At 40.4% G+C, this 22,983-nt stretch overlaps 1 protein-coding gene across 6 annotated transcripts in view; it reads left to right on the top strand.

Moving 5' to 3' along the window:
- Positions 1-22,983, top strand: part of taok3a (TAO kinase 3a) — a 171,807-nt gene that overhangs the window by 134,669 nt on the left and 14,155 nt on the right. For all 6 annotated transcript variants that reach the window (XM_085961790.1, XM_085961792.1, XM_085961788.1 and 3 more), the window contains 5 exons: positions 3,570-3,707; positions 10,317-10,553; positions 15,880-16,008; positions 16,359-16,562; positions 19,651-19,890. In XM_085961790.1, the coding sequence (XP_085817916.1) occupies positions 3,570-3,707; positions 10,317-10,553; positions 15,880-16,008; positions 16,359-16,562; positions 19,651-19,890 (948 nt within the window). The remainder of the gene's footprint in view (positions 1-3,569; positions 3,708-10,316; positions 10,554-15,879; positions 16,009-16,358; positions 16,563-19,650; positions 19,891-22,983) is intronic.

Below are 22,983 nucleotides of genomic sequence, written 5' to 3'. Positions count from 1 at the left end.
TCTACAAGATGCACTGCAGCAACTCCCAAACCCACGACCTCTTCCACCTAGAATGACAAGGGCAGCAGGCGCATCGGAACACCACCACCTCCAAGTCTCTCACCATCCTGACTTAAAAGTATATCACCGATCCTTGATCGACGCTGGGTCAAAATCCTGGAACTCCCTACTTAACAGCACTGTGGGAGTACCTTCACCACACGGACTGCAGCGGTTCAAGAAGGCGGCTCACCACTACCACCTTGAGGGCAATTAGGAATGGGCAGTAAATGTTGGCCTTGCCAACGGCGCACACATCCCATCAACAACATTTTTTTTTTTTTTTTTAAATGAAGGGACTGAGTGTAATGTATCCATGTTTGCTGATGATACAAAGCTAGGTGGGACAGTAAGCTGTGAGGAGCACAAAGAGTCTGCAAAGGAATATCGATAGACTAAGTGGGTAGTAAGGTGGCAGATGAAGTATAATGTGGGGAAATGTGAGGTTATTCACTTTGGTAGGAAGAATAGAAAAAAAACAATATTTTTTAAGTGGTGAGAAACTTTCAAATGTTGGTGGTCAGAGAGATTTGGGTGTCCTCGTGCAAGAAACAGAAAGCTAGCATGCAGGTACAGCAAGCAATAAGGAAGGCAAATGGCATGTTAGCCTTTATTGCAAGGGGGTTGGAGTATAAGAGTAAGGAGGTCTTGCTACAACTGTACAGGGCCTTGGTGAGACCACACCTGGAGTACTGTGCACCGTTTTGGCCTCCTTATCTAAGGAAGGATATACTTGCCTTGGAGGCGATGCAACAAAGGTTCACTAGATTGATTCCTGGGATGAGAGGGCTGTTCTATGATGAGAGATTGTGTAGAATGGGCCTATACTCTCTGGAGTTTATAAGAATGAGAGGTGATCTCATTGAAACATACAAGATTCTGAAGGGGATTGACAAGGTAGATGCTGAGAGGTTGTTTCCCCTGGCTGGAGTGTCTAGAACTAGGGGGCATAGTCTCAGGATAAGGGGTAGGCCATTTAAGACCGAGATGAGGAGGAATTTCTTCACTGAGGGTTGTGAATCTTTGGCATTCTCTGCCCCAGAGGGCTATGCATGCTGGGTCTTTGAGTATGTTCAAGGCTGAAATAGATAGATTTTTGGGCTCATGGGGAATCAAGGGATATGGAGATCGGGCGGGAAAGTGGAGTTGAGGTCGATGATTACCCATGACCTTATTGAATAGCGGAACAGACTTGAGGGGCCGTATGGCCTACTCTTAATTCTTATGTTCTCCTTATAAAAAATTATAAACCTTCAGCGCCACAATATTAGAGAGATGGGAAAGTTTGGGGGGGGGGGGGGCGGTGGGGGGGAGACAAGAACGATGGGAGTGGGTGGTGGAAAGATGAGAACTAGCGTGACCCGGGGTGGGGGTGTTGGAAAGACGTCGCTCACGTTCTCTCCTTTCCACCGCTCGTGTCCTCTTCTTCCTCCCACCCCGCGTCCTCGTCTTTCTCCCTCCCACCCCACTTCCCAGTCTCTCTAATATTGTGGCGCTGAAGATTTATCGTTTTAAATAGAAATTACTCCTTTATTATTGATTCAATATGACTTGCATTAAAAGGAGGACAGATTTAACCATTGGCTACCCTCTCATTTGCTTGTACTGTTGTCTTGAAAATAGGGCTTAGGGACAGTTATATTAGTTTGGCTAATTAGTCTAGTTAACTTTGAAATCTGCATGTTGGCTTAATCTACAAATGTGACCTGCATGTTATGATTAAATTTGAAACATTGAACCTTCAACATCCAATAAAATGGTTTGAGAAAATATCTTTCTTTGGTGCCATGCCAACTGAACATCCTAGTTGAAGTGGTTCTTCTAGTGGATTGATCACAAGTATTGGATTCTAACTTTTCCCATGGAGTTACCCATTTATGATATACCCATGTCTTGAAAAGTGGCAATAATACAACTGTCAATATTGCCGATTACAGAAAATACTAATCTTAAAATGGTTAAAGCCAAATTTAACATGATCAAAACCATTTGTTAGATATTAATTTTCTCAAGTATAAAATATATAATTTCCTCCTTCCGTCAGTGCCATTCAGTAGTTGGAATTGTGGAATTCAGTTCTCTCCGAATTATATCATGTGAAGCTATTTTAAACCTACTGTGAAGGTGATGGTAGGCTTGCATGGTTGCTACCATTTTCATGCACCCAAAATGCAAATCAGAGATTGGATTAACTGTTTTTCTCATTATTTAAAGAAGTGGCTCATGTAATGAGTTCTTGAGTTTTTAAGTTTGCCCTAATTTTACCTATAATATGAGAATTGTAATTTTGAGGATTATGATTAGATTTTAATTTTACTTAATGTCGATGTAAAGGTAGATCTGGTGTTGCAGCACATGAGCTACGGAATGCTGCTTTCATAGTCCATCATGACCTACCTGTGGAGGTACAGAATGAAGATGAGGGGGGAGTACCCATCCAACTCCAGCATACTTGTTGCTGATTTAAGAGCGGCATTGGCAGGGATAAGTGTTGCCTGGGATGGGCACTCCTTAAAACTGGGAAAATCAAATAAATTCAAGAAGGGTATAATCAACAGTAATTTCTGACCCATATCCTGTAGCAGTTGTGTTCAATATTTTAACTTTATAAAATTGTGAAAACTGGCTTTTTTTTTAAAGTTTTATAGTTAAAGTCAACTGTCACAGAATGTCACAAATGGAATGTAAAACTGAATGAATCAACTTAATTGTGGCCTTTACCATCTTGAGTTTATTTTTAAAACTCGTATAAAGAACATTCCAATGAACCTTTTGTATTTCAAGTTCTCATCGTCAGTTTTGGAAAATATTTTTCCTTTGTACCAAAAAGCTTGTACAGGTACTTTGAAAACATTTGCTACTGAAAGAACTTGTTTTCATTGCTGATGTCTATTAAACTTGTGTTCCTAGTTCTATTATTGGATCCATAACAAAAGCAAATCAATTAAATTGAGTATTTCAAAGAGGAGAATTGTAATGGTGATGAGATGCATCAGAGCTATAATATTTCTCATTAATATGGACTCAAAGATACCTGTCTATGCACAATTTAAAACTGAAAACAAGTAGTTTGAAAATAATTACACCAAAAGTGCTGGTATGATTATTTTGTAATTGCTTTGTGATATCTGTTTCTGTATGCAAACAAATTCTTTTAACAAACAAATGTGTAATTTGTCATCCGTTGCTTACGTTGCCAGTTAAATGCTGTGATTTAAATGTCAAAAAATGAATGAAATATTAAAAGAAAATCAATTCATACAAATATTTTCTTAAAATAATCAGCTTGAAAGTGTTGCCAATGATTTTACTCCTGAAGGACTGCCAGAGATTCAGGAAGCATCCCACTACTGATCAGCTGACTCCTCTCCTGCAATGTGTTGGTTATTCATCTCGCTGCTCAGCTGCAGTGACTGGTACAGCTAACTATGCATTTCATACAGTGCTTGCAAAAGAAGCAGAGGTACAACAAAGATATCCAGCAGGGAAAGCACACAGTTTGACATCGTATTTGTTTTATCCCATTTCAGCAGGACCATGTATTCATAAGGGATGAAGCAGGCCAGAAAGACACCAGGCCTGATCTGCGGCCTACACCATCTCTCCATAGTCAGGCCTCTCTCCTTAAGAACCGAGAGCATTTTGCTACAATCAGAACAGCATCTCTGGTAAGTAACGTCAAACAAAGGATTTTTGTATGTTTCATTTTTTTTCTGCAGTGACCGCCCATGCTAGTTAATCACATTAATCTTTTGAGTCAAAGCATAATTTTTTCCTTCAGTCACTAATTGTAACTAAGCTGACATTTTATTATTCATATAACAAAAGATCTGAGAGGTTTTTGTCTTTATTTAAATGTTTTAATATGGTTAAATGGATGGAGCAGTGCTTCAGCATTTAAAATATTCTAATTGTTCAGGGGATTTATGGTTGCAGAGACTTAATTTAATCTCTAATGGGTAATCTGTTGAAGCAGTGAGATGGCTGGCTCTCGCTGTAACAAATGTGAGCCTGAAAGCAAGAATACAGTATTTCAATGTGTACACATTTTGTATATATGTCTAGGTTACCATTCTATGTTGAAGGAAGGCCATATAATAACTTGCAGAATGTTTTATTCCAGGTCCTACTTGTGAATATTGAGAGTGAGTGGTTTATATAGACTCCTTTTGCAATTGCAATAAAATAATTTGTTGCATTATAACATTTGCTAAATTATAATATTTGCTAAATTTAATTTATGAATTAAATATATTTTATTTCAGGACCTTATGAACACTAGGATGCTCAAATTGATTGAGATCTATTGTGATTTAAAAAAAATTAAACTTAAAAGTTCCTCTTTCATCAAGGCGCTCCTGTTGGTTTCTCTAGGAGCAGCAGTTTGCCAGTCCTGTAGAAGTAAACCAGGTTGCTATGTAAAAAGGATCCATCATGTGTTTTAAATAGCCATTTGAGGCTGTAGGTATAGGTGAAAGGGTGTAGCCCAATCAATGCATTGTTTTATGGCTAGTGGTTGATTGTATATACCATGGTACATCTGGTTTCACATTCTGATCTTCATGTTTTAACTTTTTCAGGTGGAAGTTGTATAACTACTTGTTTCAGGCATACTTATTGCACCTCCTATAAATCACTACTGTTGAGAGCATTTGACATAATTGTGATTTTGAATATGCCTTTGGTTAAGGCAATGGTGTGTGCAGAAGTGGTTAATTTTAGTTTGATCATGTTAAAGTGGTTCCAAGCAGGAGCTTGTGAAATGCATAGACTGAGGACTTGAGCCACCTCTGTCCCTGTAGCGTTGAAGTTTTGACTTGTACAGTAGATTTATGTACAGTACTACTGAAAATATATTGCCACTTAAAGTCTAGGGGGGAGAAATTCGGTTGTTAGCGCCACCGATTAACGCCTAAAGAGGCCGAGAAGTGGGGTGCTAGCCAATTTCCGGGCGGGCGCAAGACGCCTAGCCCCATATTGAGCATGCATTTAGCGCCGGCGCTAAATCTTAGCGCCCGCTCATGGGTGCAGGCTGATTATGACGTCATTTGAGTGTGCAACACCTTTTGGGTGCCCCGGACCGGAAATTCAGTGGCGCCCCCCTCCGTAGCGCCTGGCGCTAATAGTGACAGCTTACCTGGACCTTACCAAGTCGCTCTCGGGCTGGAGGAGCGTTATTTAAAGGGGACTGGTGTGGTTTAAAAGCGGCAGCCATTTTTGGAGCACAACTTCCTCGAGAGCTACAGAGTTGCTGAGCTGCACACTGAGAGCCATTTGACCACTGAGCCAGCGCAGGCAGACGATCTTCAGCCTTTTGACCATCACCTTGCTGTTGGTGAGCCTTGACAATGGGGAACCTTCCTGTGGGCACTTATTATGGGGGCTGCATTGGAGGGGAACGTCCTGCTGCTGAATCATCTGGAAAGGGCACAGACGCTGGGAGAGGGGGGCGGGCATGGCCAGACAGAGGAGGGCCAACAGACGTCGCCACAGCAGACCTTACGCTGGCAGGGTTTTCCGACAGCAGTTTTCCTACATGAACATGCCGGAGGAGCAGTGTGTCAGAAGGCTGCGATTTAGAAAGTAGGGGGTGACTGAGCTGTGCCAGCTGCTTCAACCAGATCTGCAGCCTCCGATAAGGTGCAGGACATCTCTGTCGGTGGCTGAGAAGATGTCTGCTGGCCTGAACTTCTACGCAAGCAGCTCTTCTCGGGCTGCGCGTCAGAGGCTGATCAGAAGTAGCTTCTAGGCCCCTCTCACGGAATGCTTGCTGCCATTCCAAGAAGAGGAATGGAACCGGTCTGATACCCCCAAGCCTGTGAAGGGCAAGATGCATGTAAATAGTAAGCATGGCCATTGTAAATGAAGAAAGTGTTTCATTAAACAAAATGTGGTTCCTTCAAACATGAGAAAGCTATGGCAACAGAAAGCAAAACTAATACACTGACACATAACTGCCTCTCATACCCGGGAGACTGTCCAAAACATAAATTACATTCCGACCATCTTCCTTGACCTTGATTCCACTGCGCCAACCAAAGCATCCAATGCCCCATCAGTGAGTCGTTCCGCCCTCTGCCTCACCCTTTCCATGTCTTGCTAGGCTGGTGCGCCACAGGTAGGCTCCCACCGCTTTGAAGGCCTACAAGGCAGTGAGTGTGTCTGGTGATGCCAATTGACCTGCCCCTTTAAGAGCTGGCCGGCGCCACTGTGTCTCAGGGAAAGTGATTATTGACCGCATCCTCGCTGCGCCCCGCCGCCGCGAAATTGGGTTGCACCGCCGGGTTAGCGCCTTATTTAGCGCCGCAATCACCTTTAGGGGCGCTGCAACCCAATATCGCGCCAGATGGCGCTAAATTGCAACTGGCGCTAGGCTTTGCACTTCACCAGAACTAGCGCCCCAAACGGGGCTATACCCAATTTCTCCCCCTAGCTTTCTAATGGTGGAAGCACTTTTTAGGGTAGCTGGATTTTCCTTTTCAGTGCTGAATGTAAAAGCTCAGTAGGGCAGAAACCCTTATCACAAAATTAGACTGCTCACATTTTTTTGCCCATCAAAATGATTGAATGAAATGACGTGAGGAGCTTATGTTCTATTTTTACAATAAGGGATTCTGCCCCAACAAGCTCTTGCATCCTGGTGGTGTAGAAGAGAATCTCTCCCTTTTGTATGCTGGGAAATGTTAGCGTCACTCATTTTACATACCTATTTTTGAAACGGTTTTTGTTTTCCATACAACTGTGCTATTTTCACCTATTCATACAGATATTCCTGCAGTTGCTTACTGTTGGCTTTAAGAAATTGTGTGTGCCCATCATTCTAGTCTTGCCAACTTGCCCCTCTTATTTGCTTTTCTGCTGGTTAGGTTGGCTTGAGTAATTATATAGATGCACTAGTTAATAAATGTAAATTTTTTTGTAGATACAAAATGGGGAAACTCCTGTGCCCAACAGGCCTAACTATATTGGTTGGCACTATGCATTAAGACAGAATTAGTTCTGTGTCACAACTACTGACCCATTTACTTATAGTTGTGTTGTTTCAAATATTGCCTTGTACGATATATTTCCACATGGGATACAGAATTATAATAAGAGGAATAATTTTTTTTTAATACATTTTTCAGGTTTTGCTGTCATTTTAGGTAATGGTCTATTTTTAGTTTAATTTTAACTTCATCTTCATTCACTGCTTGTACCTACCACCCTGTGTAACACCGCCTCAAAAACATGTTATAAAATCTCATGTTATAACGTGAGATTTTATAACAAGATATTTTTGCACTTGTGTTTGTCACGCTTTACATTTTTCCAAAAATGCCAGTCGGACCCACTCCAAGAATAGACATTTTGTGCAAATTCTACTTGGAGGTTTAGGGTGAATATCAAAAAGCTGAGGACGACAGTCTAGCTGTAGAGATCTCTAAGGCTGTTGTCACTGTTTGATTCTTGATTAACCTGCTGATGATTATTCCTGAATAATGGGGACAGACTACTACTTCCAGTTTTTCATATTCACTGGATGTTTACTTAACATTAGTCTGGATGAGGGCTAGTTAAAATTCATCTACTGAGGGAAATCTGATTTGATTTTCCGTTTAGACTGATTTGAATGCCATTACTCTGAACAGGAATCTAGCACTTTACTGTTACAAATTGAGAATTCACATTTGCTTAATAAATGTTTAATATGGGAATATTTCTTAAAACTCAGCTTGTTAAAATCACTCGACCATATTTTCTCAGCTTTTTAAATTTCAACTGTTGCTCCATATCTTTTGCTTAACTTTTCCTTATAAACTGAGCTTGCACGTTTCCATAATAAATATGGAAGCATACAATTTGGATGCAGCATTTTTAGATAAAATGAGCATACTGTAGTGAGAGTGCCAAAACTAAAATTGTAAATGCATATTTTTAAACCAATATGACCTTGCACTTTCCCTCCAAATTTCTCAAACATATGTTCCATAAGTTGCACAAAAATAAAAATACAGAAATGAGCCAACTTATTTTTTTAATATAAGATTAGTATATAAGATGCATCAGCTCACCATATGTTGTAATATAAATAGACTAATACGGAGATGGATATATGCTGGATATTTTGCTAAAACTGGGGGTTGGCGCCACCCTGTGGTCTAATACATTTAACTCTCTCTTTGGCGGGTGGGGAGGGGGAGAATTTAACTAGTCTGATTAGTAAAATTCTTTGTAATTAGTATCCTCCACACACCAGAATTGAGCTGGCTGATTCTGGGGGAACCATATGGTGGCTGCCGCATCGTAGTGATATTTCTGACATTGGAATATGGTGATGCCAGGCAGCATCAGCCCATGTGGCAGTCATTTGCTCCAGTGACTTATGAGGATATATGCATGTGACAAAATGCTAGTTTGTTTCCCCATAGTTTGAAACAAACTTTTGCACTCCCATGCACATTCCATTCATGGATCAATCTGTCCTTGGGACTTGAATCCACAACCTTCTGACTCAGGTGAGAATGCTACCACTGAGCCAAAGCTGATAACTAATTCTGGATGAATAAACATTAATGCATGGGGACCTATATATTTGAGTCCGGGGAGCTGTTTTAGATTTGGTACCTCCCCTTCCCTTGTACATGTATGTTACCCAGTTTATGCAGATATAAAAAACACTCTTGCGCACAAGTATTAAATGTCTTATGGCCTAAAGTTAGTGTGACCGCAAATCGGAAGGTAATTGTGAGAGAGAGCGCGGTGTATGAAGTTGTGGGACTATGAGCACTGCTGTCCTAGAACCCAAAATGTAATGTAGATGCTTTACAGTATTTTGGCTAGAACTTCTGTTGAGAAAGGTTTTAGTTTGTTTGTGGGCCAAAACCTCTTTTGAAACTTTCATAGATATTACTCTAGCCTTTTGGATAAGTGATGTGCAATATTGATTTAAGGAGCAAATTTGGTTTGTTCCACAGATGGATCATATATTTCATACTTGGATAACATTTTTTGTTTTTTTACATGGCAAAAGATCACGGGTTGTTAATTTCTACATGGAATGTAGGACTGATTACAATAACGAGGTTTCGTCATTATTATAAAAAAAACTGACGGCCAAGCCATGTGATTACATTGCCAGCTAATAGTATTTGTTTAAAAGGCATGCTGATTTTCTTTTTAAATAGAGGTCATTAGTGGTCTCTTTACAATAATTTACTCCTTGGTAATCAATTACAGGACAGATCCATGAGCGTGAAGAGGAAACTATTAAACTTTGGGATTTTTAATGCTAGATATATCATTGTGTGCATTGTCAGTGACCGTTCCTGTAAGCAGGTTTGGCATCTCCTATGATCCAGAGTGTACATTTATTTGCCCAATATCTAATTAAATGTAGCAAGACCCAGGAGTCTAACAGAAAACCAAGCTCAAGCTTACTGCAGTATATATTGTACTGTCATCTGATGATCTTGTCTTGTGTATGTGGAAGAATATTCACACTATCACACTTGGACTCAAGCTCTAAGCCAATTGACAAATTTATTTAGCATTGAACAGGTAAATGAACATTATTCAATACAAACAGGCCAACTTAAATTAATTAAAAAACTTTACTATTCTCAATGTCAAAACAACAAAGATGATTCTCCTGTGCTGACCTTTAATGTAAAATTGATCCTTGAAACAATCTCTCACTACTTCGACCAAAATGATTTAACCCAGTCTCTTTGCTAGCTTCAGACTGACTGGCGAGTTGAGCACAGGCAGCCAAAGAAGCTCACGATTCAAAGCTCCTTTTCATTGAGGTGTCTGTAAAAGGGGCTACAAAAAAAATTGATCCTGCCCCCCTCTCAAATGCAATCCCTGTCTTCACCTCGGATGCAGCTGTCAATCAATCAAACCAAATATGCCAAAGGACCCCCAGGACTGCAGTCATACAGGCTAGTTTGAAATGAATAGGATGGCTCAATCCAGCGATCTATGCCAAATACTCTGAATGACCCGGTAGATCGGTACCCATCCAAATACAAGTCATGCACATCAAGGACTCGCTAATGTCTCTGGCTTTCCCTGAGTTATAAATATTAGCCAGACTGTAATGTACATTCCCAACAGCTTGCAGTAACAACTAGCAATAACTTTGCGCACACAGGGTTAAGTAATGTCCATCAGGAAAGAATCTACTAAATAATATAACCTAACCAAAAATGTTCCATTTTTATCATACACTTCCACTATTTTTTTAATAGATGTAATTGGTCATCTCATTGCCATGATTTTATTCTTGGTACTAGGTTACAAGACAGATCCATGAGCATGAACAGGAAAACGAGTTACGTGAACAGATGTCGGGCTACAAGCGGATGCGAAGACAGCACCAGAAGCAGCTGATGGCTTTAGAGAATAAGTTGAAGGCTGAGATGGACGAGCATCGTCTGAAGTTGGAGAAGGAAGTAGAGACCCAATGTAACAATGCATCCATTGAACTAGAGAAGCTGGCGAAGAAACATCAGATTTCTATGGAAAAGGAGGTAAGATGTATAGCAGGGATTGTGAAGAAAAAGTATAAGACAGCATCACTAATCCAAAACTCTTGTAAAGGAGAAGCAAATGCTCAGAACCATGTAAACATCTAGGCAATTGCAAACTGCGTCAGTTATGTTGCGCAGTACTATACAGGTCATTTTAAAGAGAATAACTTAATAGTTGAAAATAGCTTGGATCTATCCTTGCACTTGAATTCACATCAGGGGTGTAGTTGACCCTTTCAAGACTGACCAAAGTGAAGTATGCTGTGAAATTAGACAGTTGGAACTTGCTCCTTCTAGGTAAGCTTAACCATGCATCACTATCCATAATCTTAGCAACTTTGTTGCATTAAAAGTTGCAAATGCTTTGGAGATGTAGAGCTTATTTTTAAGGTTGAGAAATTAAAGTCTATAGTACAGGACACCATCCCAGTGAAGGTTGAAAAAAGTGGAAAAATAAGATGAGGTGTAGTAGGAAGTTGTCTTGATGCCTAACTTTTAAATGCTTAACAATTATAGGAGGAGAAACATTTTGAAGGAGATGAGGAGTTTGAGTTGTGAGTCTTAGGGAACAGCCAGAGTAAATGATGTAAATGTGTGGATTTAGAAGAAGCAAGAGAGGGAAGTTCAGAGAAGCATGCCAAGGTATGCTAACTCTGTACAGACTGGGTTCTTCCTGATCTGCGTGATTCAACTACTTATATTAACCAAATGAGCCATCAAGGAAGCTTGAAGATGTGAGTTTGAAGAATTAAAATAAACAAAATTTTCACTGCTTCATCAAAGGGCTTAGAAGAGATCAAATTGCAGTGATTGAGCAGCTGCCAATAGAGAAAAGGGTGTGGGGAATGAGGAATAGACCAGAATCCGGAGTAGAGGATGCAAAAAGTGATGCATCTCAAGGTTGGGTGGAACAAGTCCATGAAGCAATTTGAAGGTAAGGATGGGGAACTGAAAGTTAGTTCTTTGCTCACAGGGAGCAAGTGGAGCTTGATCAAGACGGAGGCAGTACACTTGTGAACACGGAGTTCTGGATAAGTTACAGTTAATGGAGGATGGAAATGGATAGGCCAGCAAGGAGAGCATTAGAAAACTAAATGGATAATGGATTTCAACTTCACGGTTTCCACGTTGTTTTTGTTTTGTGCATGTATTGAAAGGAAACAAATAATGTTTCCTCTTAAAGAAGCTTAGTTTTCTAACTGCCTGCCATTTGGAATTTGTAATGAACTCCAAGTGTTGGACTTCTAACTGGAGAAATCCAAGTCTGCATTCTAGTCTTGCTTTATCCCTCAGGCTCCTAAGATTTTTGGAAGGGGAGGAAAACTGAGGAAGTTTCTTTGTATCGCACTTGATTTGTACTTTTGATATGCAGAGGAGGATAGAGGCTAACCAGAGTGATATTTCTGCTATATCTGATAACATTGGAGGCCAAATTATCTCATCTTTAAAGCTTTCAACAGGTAGATATTTAAACAAAAGGAGCAGCTTGCTTTCTGGTTAATGGTTGAGTTTAGGTATAGCAGGGTTTTAATTGATATGTAACTCATTATGCAACCTGTCAGTGAAAAGTGCCAAAGATGCAAAAGAGTTAGCCTTGCAATCAGTACACTGTTTAGAAATTCAATTGATCAGGAAGATGGACTGAGAGTCAAAGACAAACAATGATGAGAAACTGTTAGACATGTAGAGGAAAAGAGCGAGACAAATGGGAGGAGAAACTCAATTGTTTGTTTTGCCCAATAACCATTCAAAAGTGAAATAGTGGCCTAGAAATTGGTTGGTGTAGTGCCTGTTTCTCAGCCATGACATGGCCTCCTAAAGCACCAAAAAGGCAGGCAGGAAGTGCGCCACTTGCCATATTGGGTAGGGTAAAACAAAAGACATTCTTTACCCACGCCTGAAGCAGGCACTAGGCTGTTTGCATATCCAGATAAGGGGTCTAACACCTGCTTCAGGTCCCCCCTGCAACCTTAAAAATTGCCCCTTTTAAAAAAATTTAAAAAAAGTTACGTTACTTGCCAGGTAAACACCACCCTGAACGCTGCTGCTGCCTGCCCTGTCCTTCAGTTTCCCTGACCTCTGATGTCCACCTCCCCCACCCCCGCTCCCCCCGTACCAAAAATGGGCGCTCCCGAAATTCTAGGCATATATGTCGTCAAAGAAAAATCTAAATGAGATGCTATATTAGCTGACCCAAAAAATTTTAATTTGTAAAAATGTTTGTCTAGAGGTATAGAATCGTACAGCACAAAAGGAAGTCATTCAGCCCATCGTGCCCATGCTGGGTCTCAAAGAGCTATCCAATTAGTCCCATAGCCCTGTAAATTTTTCCTTTTCATGTATTTATCCAATTCTCTTCTGAAAATTATTATTGAATCTGCTTCCACCACTCTTTCAGGCACTGCATTCCAGGTCATTATTACTCACTGTGTAAAATATTTTTCCTCATGTCGCTTCTGGCTCTTTTGCCAATTACCTTAAATCTGCGTCCTTCGGTTACCAACCCTTCTAACACTGGAAACAGTTTCTCCTTATTTACTCCAGCAAAACCCCTTTGAACAGCTATCAAATCTCTCCTCCTCTGCTTTGAGGAGAACAACACCAGTTTCTCTGATCTCCACATAACTGAAGTTTTTAATTCCTGGTACCATTCTAGTAAATCTCTGCCTTGACATCCTTCCTAAAGTGTGGTGCCCAGAATTGGCCACAATACTCCAGCTGAGGCCTAACCAGTTTTATTAAGGTTTTGCATAACTTCCTTGCTTTTGTACTTTATGCTTCTCTATTTATAAAGCCATGGATCCCGTATGTCTTACAGCTATCTCAACTTGTCCTGCCACCTTCAAAGACTTGTGTATGTACACACCCAGGTCACTCTTTCTCTTCCTGCACCCCCTCTAAATTGTAACATTTAGTTTACATTGCTTCTCCTCAATCTTCCAAAATGCATCACTTCACACATCTAATTTCATCTGCCATGTGTCTGCCTATTTCACCAGTCTGTCTATGTCCTCCTGAAGTCTGTTGCTGTCCTCTTCGCTGCTTACTACATTTCCAAGTTACGTGTCATCTGCAAACTTTGAAATTATGCCCTGTATACCCAAGTCCAGGCCATTAATACATATCAAAAAGAGCAGTGGTCCTAACATGACCCCTAGGGGACACCACAGCATACTTTCCTCCAGTCTGGAAAAACAATACTACTCGCTGCTTTCTGTCTCTTAGCCAGTATTGTATCCATGCAGCCACTGCCCCTTTAATCGCATGGGCTTCAATTTTGCTAAAGTCTTATTATGTGGTACTTTATCAGACTTCTTTTGAAATTCCATAAACACATCAACTGCACTACCCTCATCCACCCTCTCCGTTCCTTCATCAAAGAACTCGAATCAAATTAGTCCAAAACACGATTTGCCTTTAACATCTGTGCTGGCTTTCATTTATTAATCCATATTTTTCCAATTGCCAATTAATTTTGTCCCAGATTAATGTCTCTCAAAGTTTCCCCACAATCAATGTTAGGCTGACTAACCTGTAATTGCTGGGTTTATCCCCCTCCTTTTTTGAACAGGGTTGTAACATTTGCAATCCTCCAGACCTCTGGCACTACACCCATATCTAAGGAGGATTGGAAGATTGTGGCCAGAACCACCACAATTTCGAGCCTTCCCTAGGATGCATCCCATCTGTACCATGTGACTTTTCTACTTGAGAGTTGGCAATCTTTTAAGTACCTCCTATCTTTTTATCCGAACACATTTCTCTACTACCTCCTTACTATGACATTGGCAGCATCCTCCTCCTTGGTGAATCAGCCCCACCCTTCCTTTGACTACCCTTTTACTATTTATATGTTTATAAAAGACTTTTGGGTTCCCTTTTATGTTGCCTGCTAATTTATCTTCATACACTCTCTTTGCCCCTCTTCATTTTTCAGTTCTCCCCTGTACTGTTTGTATTCAGCTTGACCCTCCACTGAGTTATGAAGCCAACATTATCACAAGCCTCCTTTTTTCCGTTTCATTTTAATTTCTATATATTTAGTCGGCCAGGGAGCTCTAGCTTTGGATGCCCTTCCTTTCCCCCTCATAGGAATGTGTCTAATCTATACCCGAACTACCTCCTCTTTGAAGGACTCGCATTGTTCATTTACTCTCTTAACTGCCAGTCTTTAATTCTAATCCACCTGGGCAGATTCCTTTTCATCTCACTGAAATGAGATTCTCCCCAGTTGAGTATTTTCACATTTAATATTTCCTTGTCCTTTTCCATAACTACTCTAAACCTAATATTGTGATCACTATTTCCCAAATGTTCTCTCACTTCATTCCCCAGAAATAGATCCAGCACCGCTTCCTTCTTCATTGGGCTGGAAACGTATTGATTAAGAAATTTCTCTTGTACACATTTCAGGAATTCCTCCAACTCTTTGCCCTTTACACTGTTATTTTCCCAGCCGATATTGGGATAATTGAAGTTTGTCCATCTTTCTGCAATTTGCCATTAATTTTGCTCCTCTATCTCTTTCCCACTATTTGGTGGTCTACAGTATACACCCAGCAGTTCCTATTCTTCAATTCTAACCAAATATATTCTGTCTTTGAATCCTCAAGTGCATCCTTTTTTTCCCCTTCCTTATCTTTCCTGAATATGTTGTAGCCAGCAATATTAAGTGCCCATTCCTCTCCTTGTTTGAGCCAAGTCTCTCTCATTGCCACTATATATCATAATCCCATGTGGCTACTTGTGCATGCAGCTCACCAACCTTTTTACCACGCTCTGGGCTTTTACGTACATGCATTCAACCCGTCTTAGTCTGTCTCGCATTTCCCCCTCTTTCACCGCCCGCCCGTCTGATCCCTCCTATTTCTGAACTATTTATTCTAATGCTGTTTGTCTCTACCAGACATCTGTGCACCTTGTATCTCCTCTCTGCTTCATCCTGGTGCCCCTCCCCCAGCCAAATTAGTATAAAAATTAAATTATATTCTAGGTTACGAAACAAATAAAAATCACCCTACTCGGTATACAGTGTAACTAGACTGATGGCTATATTGAAGAAATCATGTGTCTTTTTGTTTCTTTGTACATCCCATTGTGGTGCTCAACTGACTGGATCCCAAATTGTAGAGCAGTCTGACAGCAGTTTAAATTCTTGTTTGCTTTCATGTAGGCCAGAAATCATAGTTTTTCCAGTACGCAAAGAAACAATGAACAATTTTTCTGCATCAGTCTACATTTATCATTGGATTGGATGCATGAGTCTGTTTTGTCGATTTCACTGCTAATTACCTTTGTGGCTAAATATTAATTTTGCTCCTTTTAGATGAAGGTAGCAGCACAGGATGAGAAGAAACTCCAGCAGCAAATTGCAGCCCAACAGAAAAAGGAACTGACCACCTTCTTAGAAAATCAGAAACGCCAGTACAAACTTTGTAAGGAAAAGATTAAAGAGGTAAGCATGAACTGGGAGAGACTGTCTTGGGTGGTCTCACCACTTCAAATTATAACACAAATGGCTTTTTGGTAGCATATTGGATGGGAGGTGGCAGAAGGTCTGGAGACTCATTACCCACTGGTACCAAATTCAAATTCCAGGTAGCAATCGCAGTCAATTCATTTTTATGATAAACCAGTGTCCTTTATAGTGATCCTGGTTAGCTGAGCGCAAATGCTGGACATGAAATATTTTTAGACTAGATGTCTAATATTCTTGATTCAGGCGCAGTGGTCCTGCGAAGCAACAACATAACTGAAATGATTCAGAGGAATCACTAAGTATTTGAATTTTCTCTCCTTTTACAGGAGATGCATGAAGATCACAGTACACCGAAGAAGGAAAAGCAAGAGCGATTGTCCCGGCATAAAGAAAACCTTCAGCACACGCAGGCAGAAGAAGAATCCCAACTTCTTGGCCGCCAACGATTACAGTACGATCGAAACTGTCGTGACCTTAAACGCAAGTTGATGATTATGCGACACAATCTGGAACAGGAGCACCTACGTGAGGTAAAATTTTGACAATAAAGCAAGATTTTTGTTTATTTATGAATCTTCCTCATTTGATGCCTTCCACTTAAATTTAAGATGCTGGGATGCAAGTGGTTACCATTTAACACAAATGGGGTAAATTTTTCCTCCTCCTCCTCCTCTGTCCTGTCTTGAAATCATTCAAGTTTGAAAATATGTTGGGAAGATACTAAGTTAATGAAAGAATATATCATTTTTTTAAGTCAGTTTTGGTAGGTTTCATTTGTTTCAATGTATTGTACAGAAGCGAGAACAGTGCAACAAAGAATTTGATTAATAAAGTTGGAACTGGAAACCAAGACATAGACTCAAACTAATTTCTGAGCAAAGTCTTATTCAAGTAAAGAATTATACAAATAATTATAAACATATGTACTTTTGAGTTTGCTTTTGCATTTCCCCCCCCCCCCCCCTTTTTATTTCACCAAAGTTGACTTTACTTCATAATGAGATTCCTTTCCATGAATTTGTTATGGGTAGTAGGCAAAAAAAAATGTTGTACATAATTGGTGTACGGTCTAGCTGAACCCAAAAAGAGGAGAAATAATAAGCAAGGAAGCTATTTGCATAAAGCCATCATAAATTGACTTTATGGCAAAACTTTTTTGACCCTTTGTTTCTCCTCCTATTGGGTCTCACATGGCCCTACAAAAATCTGCATTGGAGAGAATGGACAAGTAACATGCTTCCAAAGCTACATTGTAACTGACTGTTAGAATGTGTATGAGAGCCATCTGGGTGACTTGCCTTGATTGCATAATTGAAATTTGGAATTTACCATGTGTTAGAATTTCAGGTGTGACTGCTAAATGCTTTCACTTGACTATTTTGCCTAAACAGCCTTTTGTAAAGTAATTGTTGAAGGAGTAAACTTGTACTATTATGAGGTAGACCTTTACCTTGGGCAGTACTATGACTGTACTCAGATAGTCAAATTAAATTTTAGTAGTTTTAAGCTTCACCACAAGAGAATGATATTTGCAACTTAATGTAGGTGGAAAGTCCTATTTGTGGCCTGCCGTTCGAGACCACAATTTAAAAAAAATACTTAATTAGGATCAATGTATGAAGAATTGGGATCAATTTATGAAGAATTGGCAATCTGTGCAATATTTTACTTCTCTAACAATCAGTGCAATAGTTTATGTAAATATTATTCAACACAATATTAAAGACAAAATGTCCTGTTCAGAATTCCACACGGAAACCACCCATCATACATAGACATAGAAGATAGGAGCAGAAGTAGGCCATTCGGCCCCTCGAGCCTGCTCCACCATTCAATGAGATCATGGCTGATCATCCAAATTCAGTACCCTGTCCCTGCTTTCTCCCCATATCCCTTGATCCCTTTAGCCTTAAGAAATATATCCAACTCCTTGAATATATTTAATGAATTGGCCTCTACTGCCTTCTGTGGTAGAGAATACCACTCTCTGGGTGAAGAAATTCCTCCTCATCTCTGTCCTAAATGGCTTACCCCTTATCCTTAGACTGTGACCCCTGGTTCTGGACTCCCCGACATCCTTCCTGCATAAGTTTCAATGAGATCCCCTCTCATTCTTCTAAACTCCAACGAGTATAAGCCCAGTCGACCCAATCTCTTCTCATAACGTCATTCCTGCCATCCCAGGTATCAGCCTGGTGAATCTTTGCTGCACTCCTTCCATGGCAAGAACATCCTTCCTCAGATAAGGCGACCAAAACTGCACACAATACTCAAGATGTGGTCTCACCAAGGCCCTGTACAACTGCAGCAAGACATCCTTGTTCCTGTACTCGAACCCTTTCGCTACGAAGGCCAACATACCATTTGCCTTCTTAACCGCCTGCTGCACCTGCATGCTTACCTTCAGTGACTGGTGCACAAGGACACCCAGGTCTCGCTGCACTTCCCCTTCTCCCAATCTATTGCCATTCAGATAATCTGCCTTCCTGTTTTTGACACCGAAGTGGATAACCTCGCATTTATCCACATATGGCAGATGCAATATAATCACCCAACCTGTCCAAATCATACTGGAGTTTCTCGGCACCCTCCTCACAGCACACACGCCCACCCAGCTTTGTGTCGTCTGCAAACTTGGAGATATTACATCTAGTTCCCTCGTCTAGATCATTAATATATATTGTGAATAGCTGGGGTCCAAGGACCAATCCCTGCGGTACCCCACTAGCCACTGCCTGCCACTCGGAAAAAGACCCGTTTATTCCAACTCTTTGCTTTCTGTCTGCCAACCAGTTCTCTATCCAACTCAATACCTTGCCCCCAATCCCATGTGCCTTAACTTTACACGCTAATCTCTTATGCGGGACCTTATCGAAAGCCTTCTGAAAGTCCAAATACACCACATCTACTGGTTCTCCCTTATCTATTTTACCAGTTACATCCTCAAAAAATTCCAGTGGATTAGTCAAGCATGATTTACCTTTTGTAAATCCATGTTGACTTTGTCCGATCCTGTCACTGTTTTCCAAGTGCTCTGCTATTACATCTTTTATAATGGACTCTAGCATTTTCCCCACTACCGATGTCAGGCTTACCGGTCTGTAATTCCCCATTTTCTCTCTACCACCTTTTTTGAATACATTTTGTGCCTTCCAGGAACCTCTCTTTCCTCTACTTGATGGCTTAACCAGTGTCATACATGTATTTGTTATTGGTCTGTTCCTTTTTGTAAACTTGAATATGCAAACTGGTTTTGCAAGATCTTTTGTTAACTAAATTGTTCAGCTTTTAAATAATTTTTAAACTTAAGATTTTGTTGCTCTATTTGGTCTGTTGAAAGAAAGAGAGAAGCAAACTTATTTGGGGAATGGTTGCAGAATTTATTGCTATTCTTAAAGGCAAAAGTAAATGCTTTAGTGCACAAGCTGGATTAAACTATAATTAGTGTATTTAAATTGTAAACATAAAGCAAATGCACTAATTGCTGAGAAAATCAGGCCCATTATTTATCAGCTGGTTTCTTTGTGATAAAGAACAGTAGACTGAAACATGGCTCAGCTGCTGAATTTATTGGGTTATTTTTAATATAAACATTTAATATGACTGTCTTTCTAATAGGAAGTGAATAAGAAGCAAACTCAAAAGGAGATGGAACATGCCATGTTAATTCGTCATGATGAGTCCACACAAGAACTGGAGTTCCGACAACTTAACATGTTGCAAAAACTTAGGATTGATCTAATCCGCTTACAGCATCAGACTGAGCTGGAGAATCAAACTGAGTATAATACCCGCCGAGAGCGGGAACTACACAGAAAACATGTCCTGGAACTCCGACAACAGCCAAAGAGCCTAAAGGTATGGGATGGGATTTTTTTTATACTGTACAGGTAATGAGAAGATATCTGCAAGGGTCTTCATCAAACCAATTGAATCAGTGGTTCTGCACTCTTCCTATACCTTACAACCAACTGTCTCATGTGACTGGAATATGACCATGTAGCCAATGAAAAAATTGCAAACTCATACGTGCATGGATCTGTTGCTTTGTCTGCCAGTGCTATTCTGTGTATGACAGTAAATGAGGTTGAAAAGGAGGCAGAAAAAAAAGTGACACAAAAAAACTACTTCTATGTGAAGACCACCTTTATGCAGTCTGTGATAATCTATGTTCCAGTTTTAAACTCCATGCCAGCACTTGCCTAGAGAGATTTTAGTGCAAGTTTAACATGAAAGGGTCAGATGAAATTGAGTATGGTTTGATAAAGATTTCATACTTGAGGATTTTCAAATTATTGCAGCAGTGAGGTACTTAATCAAAGGGATTGAAAACTAACTGAGCCTCTGGGTTTATGGTACGTATCCTAGGCTCTAAAAGGAGAGGACGGGGCAGGGTGGGGGAGAAATTTGTAGGAAACTTCCTACCATTATGAAGAAATCATTGAGCACCAGTGAGAATTTGCAGACCTGGAAACAAGCAGCATATTTGTATTTAAAAAGGATGTCAAACCTGACCCTGGCATGTACAAGCCCATAAGACTAACACCGATATCATTTAAAATGATAGATCCCATTCTAGGGAGTAGGATGGGAGAGTATCTATACTGCCACTCCAATTGCCTGCCTGTGTTTTGTGGCCTTGGAAAGGGATCACGTGATGTCCACTGGTACAAACGAGGCCTTCTGCAACCAGTAGGCACCGCAGGATGTAAACTCTACATAGATGAGGACAAATTATAATTTAGTTTTAAGCTTTCTGTTGAAATGGACCAAAACGTTTTATTAGTGGGGCCTTTCTCTTAAGGGGGACACTTCTAGTGATGTTGGTTAGATGATATTCAAACCAGAGCCGTCTTATTGGTCCATATCAAATAGTCCTGAACTTCTTTGAAGATTTTACAAATAAAGTTGACAGTGGAGCTCTATGATTTGTTTATTTGGACTCTCAGAAAACTTTTGATGGTTTTACTAGAGATTTCCCATGGGGTAGATATTGGGACCACTGCTCTTTTTGATGTATATTAATAACCTGGACTTGGGTATATAGGGCATAGTTTCAAAGTTTGCAGATGATACGAAATTTGGAAATGTAGTAAACAATGAGGCGGATAGTAACAGACGTCAGGAGGCCATAGACAGACTGGTAAAATGGGCAGACTTGTAGCAGATTAAATTTAATGTAGAAAAGTGTGAAGTGATGCATTTTGGTAGGAAGAATGAGGAGAGGCAATATGAACTAAATGGTGCAATTTTAAAGGGGGTGCATGAACAGAGAGACCTGTGGGTGTATGTACATAAATCTTTGAAGGTGGCAGGACAAGTTGAGATATGGGATCCTTGGCTTTATTAACAGAGAAATAGAGTACAAAAGCAAGGAAGTTAGGCTAAACTTTTATAAAGTACTTGTTAGGCCTCAGCTGGATTATGGTGTAGAATTCTGGACACCACACTTTAGGAAGGATGTCCAGGCCTTGGAGAGGGTGCAGAACATAAGAAATAGGAGCAGGAGTAGACCATAGAGCTCCTCGAGCCTGCTCTGTCATGCAATAAGATTCAATAAACTGAACTTTTACATCAACTCCACTTTCCTGCCCTATCCCCATATCACTTGATCCCCAAAAACTATCTTTCAGTCTTGAATATACTCAGCAACTGAGCATCCACAGCCCTCTGGGGTGGAGAATTCCAAAGATTCACAATCCTCCTGAGACTATGACCCCTAGTTCTAGACTCTCCAACCAGGGGAAACAGCCTCTCAGCATTTACACTGTGAAGCCCTTTATGAATTTTATACATTTCAATGAGATCACCTCTCGTACTGAACTCCAGAGAATATAGGCCCATTCTACTCAATCTCTCCTCAAAGGATAGCCCTCTCATCCCAGGAAATAATCTAGTGAACCTTTGTTGCAGCCCCTCCAAGGCAAGTATATCCTTCCTTCGGTAAGGAGACCAAAACTGTGTACACTACGCCAGGTGTGGTCTCACCAAAGCCCAAAATAATTGCAGCAAGACTTCCTTACTCTTATACTGCAACCCCCTTCCAATAAAGGCTAACATATCATTTGCCTTCCGAATTGCTTGCTGTACCTGCATGTTGACCACCTGTGATTCCACCCAAATCCCTTTGAATCCCAACATTTTACCCCTCACCTTTTTATTTAAAAAAAATTAAAAAAAATATTTTGCTTTTCTATTCTTCCTTCCAAAGTGGATAACCTCACCTGTACCCACATTATACTCCATCTATCACCTTGCCCAATCAATTAACTGGCCTATATCACTTGCACCCTCTTTACGTCCTTACAGCTCACTTTCCCACCTAGTTTTGTATCGTCAGCAAACTTCGATTTATTATACTCAGTCCCCTCATCTAAGTCATTGATGTAGATTGTAAGTAGCTGAGGCCCAAGCACTGATCTTTGCAGCACTCCAGTAGTTACACCCTGCCATCCTGAAGATGACCCGTTTATTTCTATTCTTGTTTTCTGTCCGTTAACCAATCCTCAATCCATGCTAATATGTTACCCCCATCCCATGAGCCCCTAATCTTGTGTAACAACCTATTCTGCATCACCTTATTGAATGCCTTCTGAAAATCCAAATATACTATATCCACAGGTTCCCCCTTATCGACCCTGCTAGTTACACCCTCAAAAAAAACTCCAATACATTTGTCAAACACTCTTTCGATTTCCTAAAACCGTGTTGACTCTGCCTAATCATTCTGTAATTTTCTACGTGCCCTGTTGGCATGCCATTAATAGATTCTAGCATTTTCCCTACTACTGATGTCAGGCTAACTTGCTATAGTTCCCTGTTTTCTCGCTCCCTCCTTTCTGGAACAGCGAGGTTACATTTGCTACTTTCCAATCCGGGGGCCAATCTAGAATTCTGGTCATGGGGATTTGACCGCTTTTAGTCCCATTAATTTCTCCAGTACACTTCTTT

The sequence above is a fragment of the Somniosus microcephalus genome, chromosome 19 (assembly GCF_052327205.1).
Source record: "Somniosus microcephalus isolate GS21.2 chromosome 19, FLI_Smic_1.0, whole genome shotgun sequence".
Lineage (NCBI taxonomy): Eukaryota > Metazoa > Chordata > Chondrichthyes > Squaliformes > Somniosidae > Somniosus > Somniosus microcephalus.
This window is presented reverse-complemented; position numbering and strand designations above follow the sequence as displayed.